The 22,313-nt window shown below is 43.3% G+C and overlaps 1 protein-coding gene across 2 annotated transcripts in view; it reads left to right on the forward strand.

Moving 5' to 3' along the window:
• Nucleotides 1-18,801, forward strand: part of SYNPO2L (synaptopodin 2 like) — a 61,690-nt gene extending 42,889 nt beyond the window's left edge. For both annotated transcript variants that reach the window (XM_070753942.1, XM_070753941.1), the window contains exon 5: nucleotides 16,455-18,801. In XM_070753942.1, the coding sequence (XP_070610043.1) occupies nucleotides 16,455-18,772 (2,318 nt within the window). In that variant the 3' untranslated portion in view covers nucleotides 18,773-18,801. The remainder of the gene's footprint in view (nucleotides 1-16,454) is intronic.
• Nucleotides 18,802-22,313: the final 3,512 nt, after the last annotated feature.

Genomic DNA, 22,313 nt, shown 5'->3' on the forward strand with positions numbered 1-22,313 from the left:
CCCCCAGCTGTTTCAAAAGGCGACAGCCGGGCGACGGGGCTTCTTGGCGGCCACCTGAACCTGAACTTTTCCGAACTTCTGGGTTCAGCGTTAGGACGGCGGGTTTGTAAGACGGAAAAAGTTCGGAAGAGGCAAAAAATTTCGTATCTCGGAAAGTTCGTATGACGAGGGGTTCGTATCACGAGGTACCACTGTGTTTGACTTTTTAACATTGCATTGTATTATTATTGATGTAAACCGCCCTGAGTTCCAAGGGATTGGGCGGCATAGAAGTCAAACAAACAGACAGACAGACAGACAGACAGACAGACAGACAGACCAACAAGAGAGGCGGCTGCTTTGAGCTCCTGGAAAAAATACATCAAACAATATCTCTTTCCAATCAGAGACTTAATGAACTGAACTGCTGGTGTTTATGGAAATCTTTATAAAAATTACTTTTTTCCCAAAATATTTTTAAAACATTAATCAGGGGGAAATCATTTAGGGAATGCAGAATGCCCTTTCCACGTTGAAGGTTTCCAAGTAAAGATTGGACAAATGTCAACATGGATATTTGGAAAAGCGATAGTTTATCTTAGCGAAGAAATGCATAGTGTATGTTACTCCCGAGTTGGTGAGAAATGATGAATTATTAAAACATAGAAACAGAAGACTGACGGCAGAAAAAGACCTCATGGTCCATCTAGTCTGCCCTTATACTATTTCCTGTATTTTATCTTACAATGGATATATGTTTATCCCAGGCATGTTTAAATTCAGTTACTGTGGATTTACCAACCACGTCTGCTGGAAGTTTGTTCCAAGGATCTACTACTCTTTCAGTGAAACAATATTTTCTCACGTTGCTTTTGATCTTTCCCCAAACAAGCTTAAATTGTACTTCGCCATTTAAAAGTGATTGAGAAAGAAATGAAAATGAGTTAAAATTAGAGTCGAGTGATTTAATTTCCTGATAGCTGGCCAGGAGTTTCAGTTACTTTCAAGTGAGTCTATTTTATCTCTTTGGAATAATGTACAGCCATGCCATGAATGCTGGGCAAGGCATGCTCAGCTGTTCTCTTCCGTCTGATTGTCCTGGAGGGATGAGCCATGTCCTGCATCATAACTTATTTTCATAAGTCGAGTCAGTAGAGTGAGATCTACCCCGGAAAAGCCAGATACATCATATGTGACATATCTAAGGACACAGAAGAAGGATTCAGGACCATGGGGTAATCCAAAGCCGCAAGTTGATTTTAACTGCTATGGGGGAACACAGTGGGGTAGCGAAAATGGAGCTCCACCCCAGAGCACCTAATTTGCACTGAAAGATGTTGAAAGAAAATGCAGGGCGTCCTGCATAAGCCACGTCACAGTGTGGTAGTAAAAATTTTGGTAGCCGTTCACTGCCTCTATTCCTTCAGATGCGTAGGTCAACATTATTATCTTGAGTGTGGCTTGGCATCCAGTTAACTAATACAGTGATACCTCGTCTTACAAACGCCTCGCCATACAAACTTTTCGAGATACAAACCCGGGGTTTAAGATTTTTTTGCCTCTTCTTACAAACTATTTTCACCTTACAAACCCACCGCCGCCTCTGGGATGCCCCACCTCCAGACTTCCGTTGCCAGCGAAGCACCCATTTTTGTGCTGCTGGGATTCCCCTGAGGCTCCCCTCTATGGGAAACCCCACCTACAGACTTCCGTGTTTTTGTGATGCTGCAGGGCAATCCCAGCAGGGGAATCCCAGCAGCGCAAAAACAGGTGCTTTGCTGGCAACGGAAGTCCGGAGGTGGGGTTTTCCATGGAGGGGAACCTCAGGGGAATCCCAGCAGCGCAAAAATGGGCGCTTCGGCTGGCAAAAGGGGTGAATTTTGGGCTTGCACACATTAATCACTTTTCCATTGATTCCTATGGAAAACATTGTTTCGTCTTACAAACTTTTCACCTTAAGAACCTCGTCCCAGAACCAATTAAGTTTGTAAGACAAGGTATCACTGTATAGCTGTTTCAAAATAGGGTTACATGATTCTTGAAAACTGTCCCTAGCAGTATCTTTAAGGGCAATCCTACATAAAACACATTGAAAAGATCCTAAAAAGTGATTAAGAGCACTTGCTAGACTATTTCTGTTCAGGAATGGCTACAGTGAGTACAACCGGAGAGTTATAACAAAGCTGACACATCTGGGCTTTCAATGAAATCGGGAAATACCCTCAAGTTATTTACCTGCTCATTCAATCACAGAGCAAGAAATACAGTGGTACCTCTACTTACAAACTTAATTCGTTCCGTGACCAGGTTCTTAAGTAGAAATTTGTAAGAAGAAGCAATTTTTCCCATAGGAATCAATGTAAAAGCAAATAATGCGTGCGATTGGGAAAACCACAAGGAGGGTGGAGGCCCTGTTTCCTCCCAGGAGATTCCTAGAGAGGCCCCATAGAGGTTTCTCCCCACCTTTTCCGGCCCTGTTTCCTCCCAGGAGATTCCTAGAGAGGCCCCACAGAGGTTTCTCCCCACCTTTTCCGGCCCTGTTTCCTCCCAGGAGATTCCTAGAGAGGCCCCACAGAGGTTTCTCCCCACCTTTTCCGGCCCCGTTTCCTCCCAGGAGATTCCTAGAGAGGCCCCACAGAGGTTTCTCCCCGCCTTTTCCGGCCCTGTTTCCTCCCAGGAGATTCCTAGAGAGGCCTAACGGAGGCTGCTCCCCACCTTTTCCGTCCCTGTTTGCTCCCAGGAGATTCCTAGAGATGCCTCATGGAGGCTTCTCCCCACCTTTTCCGGCCCTGTTTCCTCCCAGGAGATTCCTAGAGAGGCCCCACAGAGGTTTCTCCCTGCCTTTTCCGGTCCTGTTTTCTCCCAGGAGATTCCTAGAGAGGCCTCACGGAGGCTTCTCCCCACCTTTTCCGGCCTGTTTCCTCCCAGGAGATTCCTAGAGAGGCCCCACAGAGGTTTCTCCCTGCCTTTTCCGGGCCTGTTTCCCAGGAGATTCCTAGAGAAGCTCCACGGAGGCTTCTCCCTCCCTTTTCCGGTTACAGTTTCCAAGACTCGGGTTTGTAAGTGCAAAATGGTTCTTGAGAAGAGGCAAAAAAATCTTGAACACCCGGTTCTTATCTAGAACAGTTCCTAAGTAGACACGTTCTTAGGTAGAAGTACCACTGTAGATTTTCTCCTCTCCCCTAAATGTGATAATTTTCTATGTGCTGAGTCATCAAGATGCAAATAGGATCTTAACCTCATATTGTGCACTGTTCCTTCCTAATAGCTTTCGGTTTGAAATGAATGCATACCCTAGTAAAACTTCCTAAGAATAAATAGGTTCAAGCAAAAATGACATTTTAATAAAACAGACCTATAAGGGGTTTTTTTCAGTAGCATAAAAAGCTATTAAGAAGTCTGGAATAATTAATAACAGGGTATTTCCTTGGTCTCTATTTTTCTAAAATAGCCTGTTTTTCTAACCGTGGGGTTAAGGCTAGATTTTATTTTAAAAAACTGAGCATGCATGGAATATTGCTTACTCTAAACAGGAGAATTAAGTAGGCTTTTCAAAATTATTTTTGGCTCACCTGAACTTCTGTCCTTACTTCTAAATTTGAGGAACCAGTCCAAAGCACAAAAACCTTCACTGTTCTAACTATCTCAAAATGGGTGACCAGTGTGGTCGGGCAGTAGGAAAAGCAAGTAGGATGCTTGGCTGCATAGCTAGAGGTATAACAAGCAGGAAGAGGGAGATTGTGATCCCCTTATATAGAGCGCTGGTGAGACCACATTTGGAATACTGTGTTCAGTTCTGGAGACCTCACCTACAAAAAGATATTGACAAAATTGAACGGGTCCAAAGACAGGCTACAAGAATGGTGGAAGGTCTTAAGCATAAAACGTATCAGGAAAGACTTAATGAACTCAATCTGTATAGTCTGGCGGACAGAAGGAAAAGGGGGGACATGATCGAAACATTTAAATATGTTAAAGGGTTAAATAAGGTTCAGGAGGGAAGGGTTTTTCATAGGAAAGTGAACACAAGAACAAGGAGACACAATCTGAAGTTAGTTGGGGGAAAGATCAAAAGCAATGTGAGGAAATATTATTTCAATGAAAGAGTAGTAGATCCTTGGAACAAACTTCCAGCAGACGTGGTTGGTAAATCCACAGTAACTGAATTTAAACATGCCTGGGATAAACATATATCCATCCTAAGATAAAACACAGGAAATATTATAAGGGCAGACTAGATGGACCATGAGGTCTTTTTCTGCCGTCAGTCTTCTATGTTTCTATCTCATTCTCCAATGGCAATCGAAAATGTGGGAACTCTTACTCTGAGATTAAGAGACTAGATATTTTGACTTTCTAAGTTTCTTTCTCCGACCACTAATCCACTGGAGGCTCCCCTTTCTCTTCTCTGTTTTTTTTCTAGATAGCACCTCTTCCTTCATCCCACAAAGCTATCCACAAAATCCATTTCACTGTGATACTGGCTGCCAGGTTAGGGTATTGTTGAGACTGTTAGGTGGTGATCAAAATCATACTTGATTCATCTTATTTATTACTGGACCATCCTATCAATGAATTGATTGAACTCTGAGTTCCATGTTCAGACTCCAATTGTAAAAATCCACCTGAATTGAATATGATTGGCAGTGTAACTGTCAGATCCAGCAAGTTGAATGGCAACCATGCATAGGATGAATGTATCATTGCAAATCCATAAAGGAATATAAAGAAAAATCTCTAATGTCACTATTGCCTTAGTTTATTTATTTATTTATTTATTAGATTTGTATGCCGCCCCTCTCCGTAGACTCGGGGCGGCTCACAGCAATAATAAAGACAATGTAAAAACAAATCTAATAATTTAAAAAACACTAAAAACCCCATTGTTAAAAGCAAACATACCCACAAACATACCATATATAAACTGTATAGGCCCGGGGGAGATGTCTCAGTTCCCCCATGCCTGACGGCAGAGGTGGGTTTTAAGACGTTTACAAAAGACAAGGAGGGTGGGGGCAGTTCTAATTTCCGGGGGGAGCTGGTTCCAGAGGGTCGGGGCCGCCACAGAGAAGGCTCTTCCCCTGGGTCCCGCCAAACGACATTGTTTAGTCGACGGGACCCGGAGAAGGCCAACTCTGTGAGACCTAACCGGTCGCTGGGATTCGTACTGCAGAAGGCGGTCCCGGACATATTCTGGCCTGATGCCATGAAGGGCTTTATAGGTCATGACCAACACTTTGAATTGTGACCGGAAACTGATCGGCAACCAATGCAGACTGCGGAGTGTTGGTGTAACATGGGCATATCTTGGGAAGCCCATGATTGCTCTCGCAGCTGCATTCTGCACGATCTGAAGTTTCCGAACACTTTTCAAAGGTAGCCCCATGTAGAGAGCATTACAGTAGTCGAACCTCGAGGTGATGAGGTTGGTCTCATGCCACCTGTTTTTTTACATTTCTTCTGCCAGAATAGAGATGGACAAACCTTCAAGGTTGGGAGGGGGGTGTTATCATTTGGATTTTTTTTTTCTGTATCTCCATCAGATCACAAAGTATTTATATTTAAGGCAGGGTCAAGCCAGGAAACTCAGTTTATTCAGATTTTTTTTTATTATTATTATAATAATAATAATAATAATAATAATAATAATAATAATTATTATTATTATTATTATTATTATTATTATTATGTCAATACAACACAGCAAACGAGATTACTATGCTGGATTTCGTATTTCATCACCAGTGGGCGCTTCCCAAGCACCTAGGACTGCGTGATGTAGCGGCGAATTATGTTTACCAATCCCAGTAAAGCGGCCTTTTGCAATTGACAGATTATTATTATTATTGTTGTTGTTGTTATTAACGAGATTAGCGAGAGCCATCGTGGGGCTTCCAAGATCTGTCCACATTTCACCAACACTCTGCGGCCTGCACTGGCTGCCAATCAGTTTCCGGTCACAATTCAAAGTGTTGGTTATGACCTATAAAGCCCTACATGGCATCGGACCAGAATATCTCTGAGACCGCCTCCTGCCACACGAATCCCAGCGGCCAATTAGGTCCCACAGAGTGGGCCTTCTCCGGGTCCCGTTGACCAAACAATGTCGGCTGGCAGGACCCAGGGGAAGAGCCTTCTCTGTGGCGACCCCGGCCCTCTGGAATCAACTCCCTCCAGAGATTCAAATAGCCCCCACCCTCCTCGCCTTCTGTAAAATGTTCAAGACCCACGTTTGTCATCAGGCGTGGGGATAATTACCACCTTTCCCCCTTTTTATTATATTTTTGGCCTTACTGCATGATAGATTAGGTTGAATGTGTGTGACTGCATAGCTAGGGTTTTTATTATGTTATTAATGTCTTTTAAATTGATCAAATTTTTTATTGTTAGATTTGTAATGTATTGTATTACTGCTATGCTGTGAGCCGCCCCGAGTCTTCGGAGAGGGGCGGCGTACAAATCTAATAAACTATAACTAACTATAACTAACGATTATTATAGATCGTTATAGATCGTTATAGATATTATTATTATAGATTTTAGGGATTACAGAGAAAAAGCATGGGAAACTCAAAGTGATCCCACACTTGATTTTGTTGAGGCAGATTTTAATTATGTTAGGTGCAGAGAGGAAAATTTTAATTATGATAGTGCAGAGAAAAAAATCTATCAGGCTTTCAGGATTTGATGTCAGCCCTTCAAGGCAAGGCAGCAATCCAAAGAATGTTTTTATACATGGAAAGTAGAATTGGAGAATCTTAAAAGCCGGTCAGAGTTTCCATTTGTCCCATCTGATACCAAATAGACTCAAGACAGTTTACCTTAGAAACATAGAAACATAGAAGATTGACGGCAGGAAAAGACCTCATGGTCCATCTAGTCTGCCCTTATACTATTTCCTGTATTTTATCTTACAATGGATATATGTTTATCCCAGGCATGTTTAAATTCAGTTACCAACCACATCTGCTGGAAGTTTGTTCCAAGGATCTACTACTCTTTCAGTGAAATAATATTTTCTCACGTTGCTTTTGATCTTTCCCCCAACTAACTTCAGATTGTGTCCCCTTGTTCTTGTGTTCACTTTCCTATTAAAAACACTTCCCTCCTGAACCCTATTTAACCCTTTAACACATTTAAATGTTTCGATCATGTCCCCCCTTTTCCTTCTGTCCTCCAGACTATACAGATTGAGTTCATGAAGTCTTTCCTGATACGTTTTATGCTTAAGACCTTCCACCATTCTTGTAGCCCGTCTTTGGACCCGTTCAATTTTGTCAATATCTTTTTGTAGGTGAGGTCTCCAGAACTGAACACAGTATAGTCCAAATGTGGTCTCACCAGCGCTCTATATAAGGGGATCACAATCTCCCTCTTCCTGCTTGTTATGCCTCTAGCTATGCAGCCAAGCATCCTACTTGCTTTTCCTACTGCCCGACCACACTAGGAAAAGCAAGTAGGATGCTTGGCTGCATAGCTAGAGGTATAACAAGCAGCCTTGAGTTTCTTCCTCACACTCTCCAGGGCTGCGTAGATTTTTGTCCTCTTTAATGGTTCATCCATTCCTTTACCAAAGTCACCTCTGTAATGCTTTACACATAGTTATGTCCCAACGATTGGTGACTGTCAATAACTGGCACAATAATTTACTCTGCTATTCCTGATTACAGAACCTTGTCTTACTTTTATATGCCAATTCAAATTAGAACAGGGAAATTTTAAAAAAAATCACATACAGCTATGAAAGCAAAAAGAATTATAACAATCATGACAAGATTGATTACTTTGTGATTCATAGTGCAATAACCTATAAAGCCCTTCATGGCACCGGACCAGATTATCTCAGGGACCGCCTTCTGCTGCACGAATCCCAGCGACCAGTTAGGTCCCACAGAGTGGATCTTCTCCAGGTCCCGTCAACTAAAGAATGTCGCTTGGCGGGACCCAGGGGAAGAGCCTTCTCTGTGGCGGCCCCGGCCCTCTGGAACCAACTCCCCCCAGATATCAGAGTTGCCCCCAACCTCCTTGCCTTTCGTAAGCTGCTTAAAACCCACCTTTGCCGTCAGGCATGGGGGAATTGAGACCCTCTTCCCCCTAGGCCTTTACAATTCTATGCATGGTATGTATGAGTGTATGTTTGGTTTTTTATATTAATGGGCTTTTAATTATTTCTAACATCAGACTACTCTTGTACACTGCTTTATTGTTGCTGTTAGCCGCCCCGAGTCTCCGGAGAGGGGCGGCATACAAATCCGATCAATCAATCAATCAATCAATAAACAAACAAACAAACAAACAAACAAATATTTATTTACTTATGGCCATTTTAGAACAAAAGAAATTAACCTTATGAGGAAGAAAAATCCAATTTTTAAAACAGTGTATTTAATATACAAAATGTATATTTCTGGTTTCTGTTATTAATTACAGAGAAGATAAGAGTCCCTGCCCCGTTGATATTGATCTTGAAGAATAAGGGTAAAGTAGGGAAAACGTATTTTCCCTCGATGATATACTTATGATGTTATTAGTTTCCTATGTTAACCACATTTGGGATGTGAATAGGACAGAGGTAGGTTCCTACTGTTTCTAACTGGCACTTCAGAACCGTTAGTAAACTGGCAATGGTATCATGTAGCTTATTCTGTTGATGCTGGTCCATGGCCACCGCCATTTTGGATTTTGCTTCTGCGCATGTGCAGAGGCTAATTTTTGCTTCTGCGCATGCGCAGAAGCATTTTTAAAAATTGATCTGGGCAGTGATGGTCTGCCAAAACTTTTACTGCCACACTGTGGGCGTGGCTTATTTTGTGGGCATGGCTTGATGGTCATGTTACCGGGTAAGAGTGACTTGCCGGCCATGGGACTAGGTGGGAGTGGCTTGACAATCATGTGACCAGGGGTGGCTTAAAGGTGATGTGACTGGGTGGGAGTGGCTTACCGACCAAATTAAGTTTTCAAATAGGTCCTTGGACTCTTTTTCAGTTGATTAAGTCATGTTATTTAAATAGCCACAAAAAGGACAAATGACAGCATTATTTGTTCAGGAGCACAGTAACATTTTAAGATTTTGTACTTAAACCACAAGGTTCAGTATGATAGCAGATTAGGCAAGTACAGTAATACCTCGTCTTACGAACCTAATTGGTTCCAGGGGGAGGTTCATAAGACGAAAAGTTCGTAAGACGAAACATTGTTTCCCATAGGAAACAATGTAAAATCCATTAATCCATGCAACAACAAAAAAAACGCAAAAAAACGCCGCCGCCCGGCTGTCACCTTTTGAAACAGCTGGGGGTGCTTTTCAGCGTCCTCCTGAACCTGAACGCCAAACCCGAACTTTCGGGTTCAGCGTTTGGGAGGCCGCCAAGAAGCCCCCCGGCTGTTTTAAAAGATGACAGCCGGGCGGCAGGGCTTCTCAGTGACCTCCTGAACCCGAACTTTTGCCGAACTTCCGGGTTCGGCGTTCGGGAGGCCACTGGGAAGCCCCGCCGCCCGGCTGTCACCTTTTAAAACAGCCGTGGGGGCTTCTTGGAGGCCTCCCGAACGCCAAACCCGGAAGTTTGGGTTTGGTGTTCGGGTTCAAGAGGCTGCTGGGAAGCCCCCCGGCTGTTTCAAAAAGCGACAGCCGGGCGGCGGGGCTTCTCGGCGGCGGTGGCAGCGGCGGGTTCGTAAGAAGAAAAAAGTTCGTAAGAAGAGGCAAAAGTTTTTTGAACCCCGGGTTCGTATCTCGGGATGTTCGTAAGACGAGGGGTTCATATCATGATGTACCACTGTAGCTCAATTTTCTTTAATTGCTATAAAATTTCAGTTCTAGAGAAAGATTAAAATGATTGAAACGTTTATGGGCGAAAACATACTATTTAATTATTTCCTATTTTGAAAGTCATGAAGGATCATACTAAGGTACTGTACTAGAAAAGGAAGGACAATAAGAAAAACTATTACGTATTCAATAAATAGTGCATAAACTTACTACCCCCACTACTGGATGTCGGGGCTTGGCGCAACCCTGAGTGAACTGGCAGCAAAGCAATCCAGAATCCACCCCTGGAATAGGACACATCTTTGGGAAAAAAATAATGTGCCCTATTGTATGACAAATTCAATCTGTGAAAATACTTTGATTCAAATGCTGATTAAGGTTACAATTTGAGTGTTTGGCTGGGGGCTGGAAAGCAGCTGAACTTTGGGTGTTAGGTAAAGTTAAGTAATTAAATTCTAAATTACATTGGGTGCCTTTTATTCTGTTCAGAAGGGTGGAAACTCGCAGTGAGAAACATCCTGCCTTATTTTAACCCCAGCTATGAGAGGAGGATGGGAAGTGGAGCAAGTGTTTGACAGTTGACAGTGTCCATCACCCTGTTTAGTGATGATGGCTGGGGGGTAAAAATAGCAAGAATGACCTCACGGATTTTTAGCAGCAATACTGAAGAGACAAAAGAGGAGCTTTAAAAGGCCAGCAGAGTTGCAGTCAAAGGACCTGGACTCTTAAGGTTTTGATTCTGCTCCAGAAGGGAGCTACTCTACTCCTCTCTCTCTGTCTCTCTCTCTCTCTCTCTCTTTATGGAGAGCTGGGAGTTAAAAACAGTACATGACATGCCTTGCTCTCCAGGACTGGACGCTGCTATCAAGCCCTTGGACCAACCATATGCAGGTACCTATTTCCTTTCTGCTCCGGACTTAGCAAGCTTCCTTTTTCTCTCTATTTTTTTCCCCTTGCTTGAGGAAGGAAACTGAATTAGGAAAAAGAACTTTAAAAAAAAACAAACCAATTTAATTAGGAAAAAGAAGGATGAACAGAGCCAACAATGGGTTGGAAGCTGCTTTGAACCAATGTATTTCTTCTAAGAGGACAAGAATTTACAATTCAAAGTTTTGGTCATGACCTTTAAAGCCCTACATGGCATTGGACCGTAATACCTCCGGAACCGCCTGTTACCGCACAAATCCCAGCGGCCGATAAGGTCCCACAGAGTTGGCCTTCTCCGGGTCCTGTCGACTAAACAATGTCGTCTGGCGGGCCCCAGGGGAAGAGCCTTCTCTGTGGCGGCCCTGGCCCTCTGGAATCAACTCCCCCCGGAGATTAGAACTGCTCCCACCCTCCTTGTCTTCCGTAAACTACTTAAGACCCACCTATACCGCCAGGCATGGGGGATTTGAGACATCTTTCCCCCAGGCTTATTATAATTTATGTTTGGTATGTATGTGCTGTTTGGTTTTTAATTATGATAGGGTTTTTAGTTTTTAGGTTTTTTTTAATATTAGATTTGTGCCAGTATAATATTGTTTTTATTGTTGTTGTGAGCTGCCCCGAGTCTTCGGAAAGGGGCGGCATCCAAATCTAATAAATTATTATTATTATTATTATTATTATTATTATCATCATCATCATCATCATCATCATGATAATATTATAGCTATTATTTATTTATTTATTATTTATTTATTTATTGGTTGATTTTTTATTGATTGATTTTGTCCAATACACAATGAGGGTTTTAGTGGGTATACACATAGTAAAGTACATAATGAAGGTTATAGAGGATATACTCATAGTAAAATATATCTAAGAAAGAATAGAAGAGAAGATATAGGAATAAAACATATCAATGAAAGAATAGAAGATATAGGAATAGAAGAAAGGTGTAGGAGATATAGAACAGCAATAGGACAGGGGACGGAAGGCACTCTAGTGCACTTGTACTCGCCCCTTACTGACCTCTTAGGAATCTGGATAGGTCAACCATGGATAATCATTTGTCTGATCTTGTATTAATAGAAAAAGTTAGTTTTGCAAGAAATGTTACACTATTCTCATTTCCACCCTGCTTCCTTCTTTCCATGATAATGAGGGCTGTTGTTATTATTAGCATTTGATTATAAAATAAACTATAAAACAAGGCAACTTTTCCATCCTCGTGAAACATAGAAACATAGAAGCCTGACGGCAGAAAAAGACCTCATGGTCCATCTAGTCTGCCCTTATACTATTTTCTGTATTTTATCTTACAATGGATATATGTTTATCCCAGGCATGTTTAAATTCAGTTACTGTGGATTTATCTACCACGTCTGCTGGAAGTTTATTCCAAAGATCTACTACTCTTTCAGTAAAATAATATTTTCTCATGTTGCTTTTGATCTTTCCCCCAACTAACTTCAGATTGTGTCCCCTTGTTTTTGTGTTCACTTTCCTATTAAAAACACTTCCCTCCTGAACCTTATTTAACCCTTTAACATATTTAAATGTTTCGATCATGTCCCCCCTTTCCCTTCTGTCCTCCAGACTATACAGATGGAGTTCATGAAGTCTTTCCTGATACGTTTTATGCTTAAGACCTTCCACCATTCTTGTAGCCCGTCTTTGGACCCGTTCAATTTTGTCAATATCTTTTTGTAGGTGAGGTCTCCAGAACTGAACACAGGATTACAATTGTGGTCTCACCAGCGCTCTATATAAGGGGATCACAATCTCCCTCTTCCTGCTTGTTATACCTCTAGCTATGCAGCCATAGTGAAATGGTAGTAACTGAAGGCAAAGGCTCACCAGTGTTTTATAGCATCTACTAGAGTCATCTAAACATTGTTGTGCCAATAGGAGCCTGCTAAGGAGAGGTTTTGCATCCTCTCAACAATGTACATTTTCTTTACTTTCAATACATTGTAAACTTTTGTGCTGAACTTGCTGTCAGCATTACGGCAATTTTGAAAACCAGAGTTACAATTCAGGAAGCACTGCTCATTTGTAACTTCCATAGTACTTTTTTTTTAAATTCTATTTTTTATTCTATTTTTAAAATTACCTATGGTGGGACTGGTCTCTGGGTGTCACACGACGTTCGTTGCCAATGACAATTGGTTGTTTTGACAATGACAATAAATTTTTTATTATTATTATTATTATATACTGCAGAAGATGGTTTTTAATTTTTTTTAATATAGATTTATTTTAATAATTTAATGGAAGTATTTCTTCTTAGATTAGAAAACCTCCCTCCCAATCCTATTATTCTATGCTATTATTCTATTTCTGTTCTAATTAGAAATATGGAGTATTATTAGTACTTTTTCGACCTCTGTTTCTATGGATTACTTTGTCACTCTACTTGACTCTCAATCTGCTTAATAGCGGAACAGCAGTTTGGGGAGACAAGGAGCCCAAATTGTCTCCATGTCAAGTTAGCCGGTGTGATTTGTTCCATCCCAACCAGAGAAGGGCTACCAAATTTTTTACTACCACACTGTGGACGTGGCTTATGCAGGACGTCCTGCATTTTCTTTCAAATTTCTTTCAATCTTTTAGTAAGGGGCGAATACAAGTGCACTAGAGTGCCTTCCGTCCCCTGTCCTATTGCTCTCCTATATCTCCTATACCTTTCTTCTATTCCTATATCTCTTCTTCTATTCTTTCATTGATATGTTCTATTACTATATCTTCTCTTCTCTTCTTTCTTGGATATATTTTACTATGAGTATCTCCTCTATAACCTTCATCATGTATTTTACTATGTGTATATACGATATATACCCACTAAAACCCTCATTGTGTATTGGACAAAATAGATAGATAGATAGATAGATAGATAGATAGATAGATAGATAGATAGATAGAAGATAGATAGATAGAAAGATAGAAGATAGATAGATAGATAGATAGATAGATAGATAGATAGAAGATGGATGGATGGATGGATGGATGGATGGATGGATGATAGATAGATAGAGGGGCAGCATAGAAATCCAATAAATAAATAAATAAAATAATAATAAATGCTTGTGCATCAGAGTCTCATAGCTCTCATTCTGGCATGAACATATCCACAAAATATACACAATAGTTATTATTGCGACTACTTCAGCTTCAACCACAACAGCACAAGAGCACACAACAGATTTAAACTTAATATTAACCGCTCCAAACTTGACTGTAAAAAATATGACTTCAGTAACTGAGTTGTCGAAGCGTGGAACTCATTACCGGACTCCATAGTGTCATCCCCAAACCCCCAACACTTTACCCTTAGATTATCTACGGTTGACCTATCCAGATTCCTAAGAGGTCAGTAAGGGGCGAGTACAAGTGCACTAGAATGCCTTCCGTCCCATGTCCTATTGCTCCCCTATATCTCCTATACCTTTCTTCTACTCCTATATCTCTTCTTCTATTCTTTCATTGATATGTTCTATTACTATATCTTCTTTTCTATTATTTCTTAGATATATTTTACTATGAGTACCTCCTCTATAACCTTCATCATGTATTTTACTATGTGTATATAAATATATACCCACTAAAACCCTTATTGTGTATTGGACTAACTAACTAACTAACTAACTAACTAACTAACTAACTAACTAACTAACTAACTAACTAACGAAAGAAAGAAAGAAAGAAAGAAAGAAAGAAAGAAAGAAAGAAAGAAAGAAAGAAAAATGGGTGCTCTGTGTTCCCCACCGTCCGGGCAGTAGCCCATCCCTGATCCCAACCCAGCTGGCCCGAGTCAGCCATGCCAAGTGAGTGATGGCAAGCTGACCATCCCACCTAGCCATCTAGTCAGGACGACTTGGCTGTTATCAGCCAGCCACACTTATCAATCCATGGCCACCTGGCCTCTGGCAAATCTATATAACATGCAACTGCCCTTTTAAAAGCAACCATAATGCTGATGTGGCCTTTAGTGAAACTGAGTTTACAGAAAGCCTAACCGTGCAACTAGGAGCTAACTGAGTTAAACCTTTTCTTTCTGGTGTACTAGGGTTCTATTTCCCCTTATTTTTATTTATTCATTTGTCCAATACACAAATACATAGGAAGAAAGATAGACATGTGATAATATAAATGAGGGTGAGAGTGAACTTAGAGGAGAGGATATATGAAAGGAAGAGAATATATAAGATAGGTGGAAGAGAGGAAAGACAATTGGACAGGGGACGAAAGGCACATCAGTGCACTTATGTTTCTTTCCCACAAGTGTAAACTGGTATCTTTCACCTGAGGTTTATAAAGTGTAATAATTTCTGTGTATATTAAATAGCTATCAAGAATTTACTCGCTTTAATTTTGCTGGGTGCTGTCCAGGTTTCCGTTGCTCAATCACGAAGGCTCTCTGGAATTTACTGTCCAAGATTTCTTTTCCTCTATCAAAGTACTGTGACATTCTTGCATTCTTTTGTTAGAGGAATGCAACCTTGAAGATTATTCCTTTGTGAGCCAAGAACATTCCTTGTCATCAGTAAGGCTATTTTGCCTTACAAGAAGCTACCAATGTGCTTCCGTGTAAATTTCTTTATAGAACCCTGATTGTGCTTTTATTCGTTTCTTAATATAAATTTTATTTAAATACATATATACACACAACGCACAAAACAAAACAAAAACATTTAAAAACATTGGACGGCTGTGTAGCAAATTTATTGATTGATTTATTTGATTTGTATGCCGCCCCTCTCCGAAGACTCGGGGTGGCTCACAACAATAATAAAACAGTGTAACATTGAAACAAATCTAATATTGAAATAAAAATATATAAAACCCCCAGCAGTTAAAACCATACAACACATACATACCAAACATAAAATATAAAAGCCTGGGAGAGATGTCTCAGTTCCCCCATGCCTGGCGATATAGGTGGGTCTTGAGTAATTTGCGAAAGACAAGGAGGGTGGGGAGTTGATTCCAGAGGGCCGGGGCAGCCACAGAGAAGGCTCTTCCCCTGGGGCCCGCCAAACGACATTGTTTGGTCAACGGGACCCGAAGAACACCAACTCTGTGGGACCTTATCGGCTGCTGGGATTCGTGCAGTAGAAGGCGGTTCCGGAGGTATTCTGGTCCAATCTATATAACAATTCTAACTATGCTCACATTCTATTACATATCCCTTTTTACATACTTGTTATAAACCAGTTTTTAAAAATAATAATCATAGTTTATATAAATAATGTTATATCTTTATTATTTATTTATTTATTGGATTTGTATGCCGCCCCTCTCCGTAGACTCGGGGCGGCTAACAACAGCAATAAAACAGTATATAACAAAATCCAATACTAAAAACAGTTAAAAACCCATTATATAAAAAACAATCATACATACAGACATACCATGCGTAAAATTGTAAAGGCCTAGGGGGAAGTGTATTTCAGTTCCCCCATGCCTGGCGGCAGAGGTGGGTTTTAAGCAGCTTTCGAAATGCAAGGAGGGTGGGGGCAATTCTAATCTCTGGGGGGAGCTGGTTCCAGAGGGCTGGGGCCGCCACAGAGAAGACTCTTCCTCTGGGTCCTGCCAAGCGACATTGTTTGGTTGACGGGACCCGGAGAAGACCCACTCTGTGGGACCTAACTTAGTTTGTCACCAAGAAATAGCTCTTTTTAATTGTTGGTTGGGTGTACCTTAATCACTTTGTCCTTTTTTTCTCGCCAACAATAGATTGATTGTGCCTGATTGCGCTTTTTATTGTTGTTGTTCTTTACAGAGCTCAACCGTGGTGACAGCATGCAAGAAAAAACCACGAAGGAAGCCAAAACCAAATGCAGAACCATTGCGTCCCTGTTGACAGACGCCCCCAACCCGCACTCCAAGGGAGTTCTGATGTTTAAAAAACGCAGGCAGAGAGCTAAGAAATATACCCTAGTCAGTTTTGGGAGTGTGGAAGAAGACCGCTGCTATGACGAAGAGGACGGGGTCTTCCCGACGAGCGAGTCGGAATTTGACGAAGAAGGCTTCTCTGATGCCCGAAGTTTAACCAACCACTCAGATGGAGGCAACGCCTACCTTGACATTGAGAAGCCCAAAGGCCACCCCACCCAGGAGCAGGACCAGCTGCAACCAGGGCTAAGTGAAGCCTCGGGGAGAGGAGCACAGTTATTTGAGAAGCAGAGGCAGAAAACCGGGAAGCCGCAGACGTTGGAAAATGTGCCCGCCCAGAAACCATTGGTGGAGCTCTCAAACTCAACCCTTCAGCCTACACGCGGCGTGATTGGCGTTGAAGCACCCATGCCCTGGAAGGCGGAAAAGACTCCCATAAGTGTCCATTTAGAGCCTGCCCAAGTTTCTAGTGAGCTGCCGCCACCTAATCCAGCTCAGCTCCAGTCTCCATCTGTTATCTTTGGAGAGGGAGCCCAGATACCTTCAAATACCCCAGGCATTTTCAATCGGTCTGCTCGGCCTTTCACGCCTGGCTTTTCTGGGCAACGTCCTATGACCTCATCTGTTATGTTTAGACCTTTAGTACTAAAAAAGGGTAGCGAGAGGGTAGGTAGCCAGAGAACCGCTGCCCGTCCTGTTTCCCCTGTTTTTTCAGGCACGGCCCTTCCTGCCCCTCCGCCACCGGAGCAACCGAAAGGCACTTCAAGCGCATCTGTGTCTCTGTATATCCCAACGACACCACCATCGGTACAGGCAGCTCCAGCAGAAGCTAAATCACTTTCCAGAGCAGGTAGAACCTCCACTGCGTCTATATTTCTCTCGTCCTCTTCTAGGCCAGCTGGGGATACAGCCATCGCTACACCCGCCGTATTGTCTTCTCCGCAAACCCAGGATTTTGCACCTTCTCCTTTTTATGCTAGTCCAGTTCCACAGCCCCTCAATCAGCCACCAACCCAGCAATCCACCAGCAACGTCCCTGCTGTTCCGCGACCTGCTTCCGAGCCTTTGGCCTCCAGGGAGCAGAGGGTTGCAGTTCCGGCTCCCAGAACCGGTATCCTGCAGGAGGCCCGCCGCCGGAGCAGTAAGAAGCCCATGTTCAAATCTGTGGAAGAGAAGAAAAAGAACTCCCCCAATCCAGAGTTGTTATCCCTTGTGCAGAACCTGGATGAAAAACCCAAAGGAGACCACCAAGGAGCAGGATTTGAGTCAGGCCCTGAGGAAGATGTCCTCAGTCTGGGAGCGGAAGCCTGCAACTTTATGCAGTTCCCAGGCCGGCGGTTCAAGGCCCCACCTCCGGTAGCCCCTAAGCCTCAGCAGTCGAGCACCCCGAATGGAATGGTGAACGGCTCCTCCCCTGCACACGGCCTGTCTCATTTGAAGGGGAAAGGGGCGGAGCTTTTCGCCAAGCGGCAGAGCCGAATGGATAAGTTTGTGGTGGAGGCGGTACCGACACCGAAGCCAAGAACTCCCTCTCCTGCACCTTCTCTCCCCGCTTCCTGGAAATACTCGCCAAATATCCGTGCCCCACCCCCCATAGCTTACAACCCATTACACTCTCCTTTTTACCCCTTGGCAGCTAGCAAATCCCAGGCCACAAAGGCGGAGAGCAAAGTTAAAAAAGCACCAAGCCACAAATCAGGGATCAAAGCCATCGACTTCCTCCGACATCAACCCTACCAATTAAATTCTGCCATGTTCTGTTTCGGGGAGACGCCAAACCTTGGTGTCCAGACCCCTACGAGTCCAACAGTCCAGCAGTCCAGCTTGTCTTTCACACCGGCCAAGCAGGCCCCTGTGAAAACAACCAGGACCTATGAAATCCGGCGTTTTTCCACCCCTGTCCCGATGCCAATTTCAAGTGGCGTGGCCCCCACCGTGTTAGCCCCTCGTTCTGCCACGACATTGGATGAGCCAGTCTGGAGAACGGAAGCGGCCTCTACTTCTGAGCCTGCGTCCCCAGGGCCCTATCAGGGAGTTCCCCTCCAATATCAAAGTTCTCCCGAACTCAGCGAGGTGAACAGAGAGGCGTCTTCATGCAGCTGGCCCAAATCATCCCTCAATTTCCAGGTAGCTAGACCCAGGTTTTCAGCGTCCCAAACTGGAATGCAGGCACATATTTGGAGACCAGGATCTGGTCACCAATAAAACAGGGTTTTTCCCACCCACCCCTGTTTGTTTTAATATCTTCAATTTTGTAAGTGAGATTAGTTTCAGCTCACTGCTAATTGTGCTCTGGGTTGCAAACTTAGGTTGCTTCTGTGCAGTGTGCAAAGATGGCCACAGGCACAAGCAGTGAAGGGCTACCTAAATTTTTACTACCACACAGTGGGCGTGGCTTATGCAGGACGCCCTGCATTTTCTTTCAACGTTTTTCAGTGCAAATTGGGTGCTCTGGGGTGGAGCTCCATTTTCACTACCCCACTGCGTTCTCCCCCCCACCTCATCCAAGCAGTAGCCCACCCCTGGGCACAAGCCAGCTGTTTAAGTTAAATACTTGCCTTTGTGGTTCCCGTCTACTGTTTAAACCTAATTCCTATAAATTAGATTAGTGGAGATAAACTGGAGAGAAACTGCCTTTCTTCCTATACCCAAATCCCTCTATTTTGGGGGTTTGAAATTCTTCAACAGGATTCAAAGGGGGTGGGGTTGTTTTTTGGAGCAGTAAAATAAAATAGTGAAAGTAGATAGCTTTTTTCATTTGAGACTCATCTTAAGCAACAGGAAGCAGTCCAAGCATTATGAATAAATTTTACCGCTGGGGAATTAACAGCCTGCCTCCACCCAAAGCCAAACGTGGACAAAGAAATAAATTTGTCAAGAATAGGGTGTTTTCCTGCCTTTTTATAGAGAGGCATTCCCTCATTGTCCCCATATTTTGCCCTTGGATTAGCATTCTGAGACAAATTATTTATTATTATTATTATTTATTAGATTTGTATGCCGCCCCTCTCCGAAGATTCGGGGCGGCTAACAACAATGAAGAAGACAATGCAACAAATCTAATATTAAAAATAATCTAAAACCCCCCAATTTTAGAGACCAATCATACAAACAAGCATACCATGTATAAATTCTATAAGCCTAGGGGGAAGGGAAAAAATTCAATTGCCCCATGCCTGACGACAGAGGTGGGTTTTAAGGAGCTTGCGAAAGGCAAGGAAGGTGGGGGCAACTCTGATATCTGGGGGGAGCTGGTTCCAGAGGGTCGGGGCCGCCACAGAGGAGGCTCTTCTCCTGGGTCCCGCCAAATGACATTGTTTAGTCGACGGGACCTGGAGAAGGCCAACTCTGTGGGACCTAACCGGTCGCTGGGATTCGTGCCGCAGAAGGCGGTCCCGGAGATATTCTGGTCCGATGCCACGAAGGGCTTTATAGGTCATAACCATAACTATATAGGTTACAGGGGACTCCAGTCTGCTTTGCAATTTGTATGTGTGTATATATGTATGTGTGTATATGTGCCTCTGGATCACTCTTGACCTCTGGCAGCTGCCCGGTCAAGATTGTTCCTTTTTTATTTTTGGCAAAGCTTTTCAGAAGTGGCTTACTGTTGTCTATTTCTTAGGGCTGAGAAAGAGAGACTGGCCCAAGTTGGCTTCAGGCCTAGAACACAAGTCCATGCTGCTTTATAATTCTGTCTGTTGCCAACATCTGTGGCTAAGATGTTTGATTGAGACCAGCGGTGGGCTACTAGCCGGAATGCTAAATTGCACTTGCTGCCGTGGCTCGTAAGTGCTTGTGGTGCCAGCGTGGTTTTGCTTCTGCACCTGCGGAGGTAACAAAATGGCGCACGGAGCCGCAGGTGCGCCCGTGTTTTAACATGCGCGGAAGCAAAAAAAAATTCACCGAAACATGGGTTCACCTGCAGCTCCGTGCGCAATTTTGCTACCTCCACAGGCGTAGAAGCAAAATCGCGCTGGCCTCGCAAGTATTTATGAGCCCCGGCAGCGAGCGCAATTTAGCATTCCGGCTACTGACCCATCGCTGACTGAGACCCAAATTCAAGGTCCTGCTTAGCTCTAGACCTCCCTGGGTGGGTCATCATTTCTCGAGTTCCTTAAAGAGCTAAAGGAGTGGGGAAATTAAGGGCAAAACATCATGTGCTCCATCAGGAACTTGTAGAAGAAAGGAAGGCAAAAATGCACATATATACGCTATATAAATGAAACAGACCATTTGAAAGGCATTGGTTCACATATATTTATGGTACTTCTACCTAAGAGTGTCTCTACTTACGCATTTTTCTAGATAAGAACCGGGTGTTCAAGATTTTTTTTGCCTTCTCCAGAAACATTTTCCACTTACAAACCTGAGCCTCCAAAACTGTAACCGGAAAAGGCAGAGAGAAGCCTCCATGGGGCCTCTCTAGGAATCTCCTCGGAGGAAACAGGGCCGGAAAAGGTGGAGAGAAGCCTCCGTGGGGCCTCTCTAGGAATCTCTTGGGAGGAAACAGGGCCAGAAAAGGCAGAGAGAAGCCTCCATGGGGCCTCTCTAGGAATCTCCTCGGAGGAAACAGGGCCAGAAAAGGTGGAGAGAAGCCTCTGTGGGGCCTCTCTAGGAATCTCCTGGGAGGAAACAGGGCCGGAAAAGGTGGGGAGAAGCCTCTGTGGGGCCTCTCTAGGAATCTCCTCAGAGGAAACGGGGCCGGAAAAGGCAGAGAGAAGCCTCCGTGGGGCCTCTCTAGGAATCTCCTGGGAGGAAACAGGGCCAGAAAAGGCGGGGAGAAGCCTCCATGGGGCCTCTCTAGGAATCACCTCGGAGGAAACAGGGCCTCCACCCTCCCTATGGTTTCCCCAATCGCACACATTATTTGCTTTTACATTGATTCCTATGGGGAAAATTGCTTCTTCTTACAAACTTTTCTATTTAAGAAGCTGGTCACGGAACAAATTAAGTTCGTAAGTAGAGGTACCACTGTATCTGCAAGCTCAGCCTGTAATTAGTAAATGGGACAGGAGCCGAAGACTAAATCCTTCCTCCTCAGAGTCATAGCAGAAACCCTGCATGACTTTTAGGGCTGGGAATAACCTTCTAGGTTAAGCAGCTGAGATTAAAATTTATTTATTTTATTTATTTATTTATTAGATTTGTATGCCGCCCCTCTCCGAAGACTCGGGGCGGCTAACAACAATGAAAACACAATGTAAACAAATCTAATATTAAAAATAATCTAAAAAACCCCAATTTAAAGAACCACTCATACATACAAGCATACCATGTATAAATTCTATAAGCCTAGGGGGAAGGGAAATTTCAATTCCTCCATGCCTGACAACAGAGGTGGGTTTTAAGGAGCTTGCGAAATGCAAGGAGGGTGGGGGCAACTCTGATATCTGAGGGGAGCTGGTTCCAGAGGGTCGGGGCTGCCACAGAGAAGACTCTTTTCCTGGGTCCCGCCAAACGACATTGCTTAGTCGATGGGACCCGGAGAAGGCCAACTCTGTGGGACCTAACCGGTCGCTGGGATTCGTGCGGCAGAATACAGCCAGAAGACCTTAGTCTCCCTATCTCCTTATGACCCATATTTTCCTAACTGCAACAAAGATAATGTAGAGAGAGTTTATTCATCAGGCCTTTTCTTGGCAGCCATTTCCCATAAATCAGAAATAATATTTTCTGGAGGCTCCTGGGGAAAAAAAGATTAGAGGTTGAGAGAACTCACAAGAGCAAAACATGAAGTGTCGAC

Source organism: Erythrolamprus reginae, chromosome 5 (genome assembly GCF_031021105.1).
Source record: "Erythrolamprus reginae isolate rEryReg1 chromosome 5, rEryReg1.hap1, whole genome shotgun sequence".
Taxonomy (NCBI): Eukaryota; Metazoa; Chordata; class Lepidosauria; order Squamata; family Dipsadidae; genus Erythrolamprus; species Erythrolamprus reginae.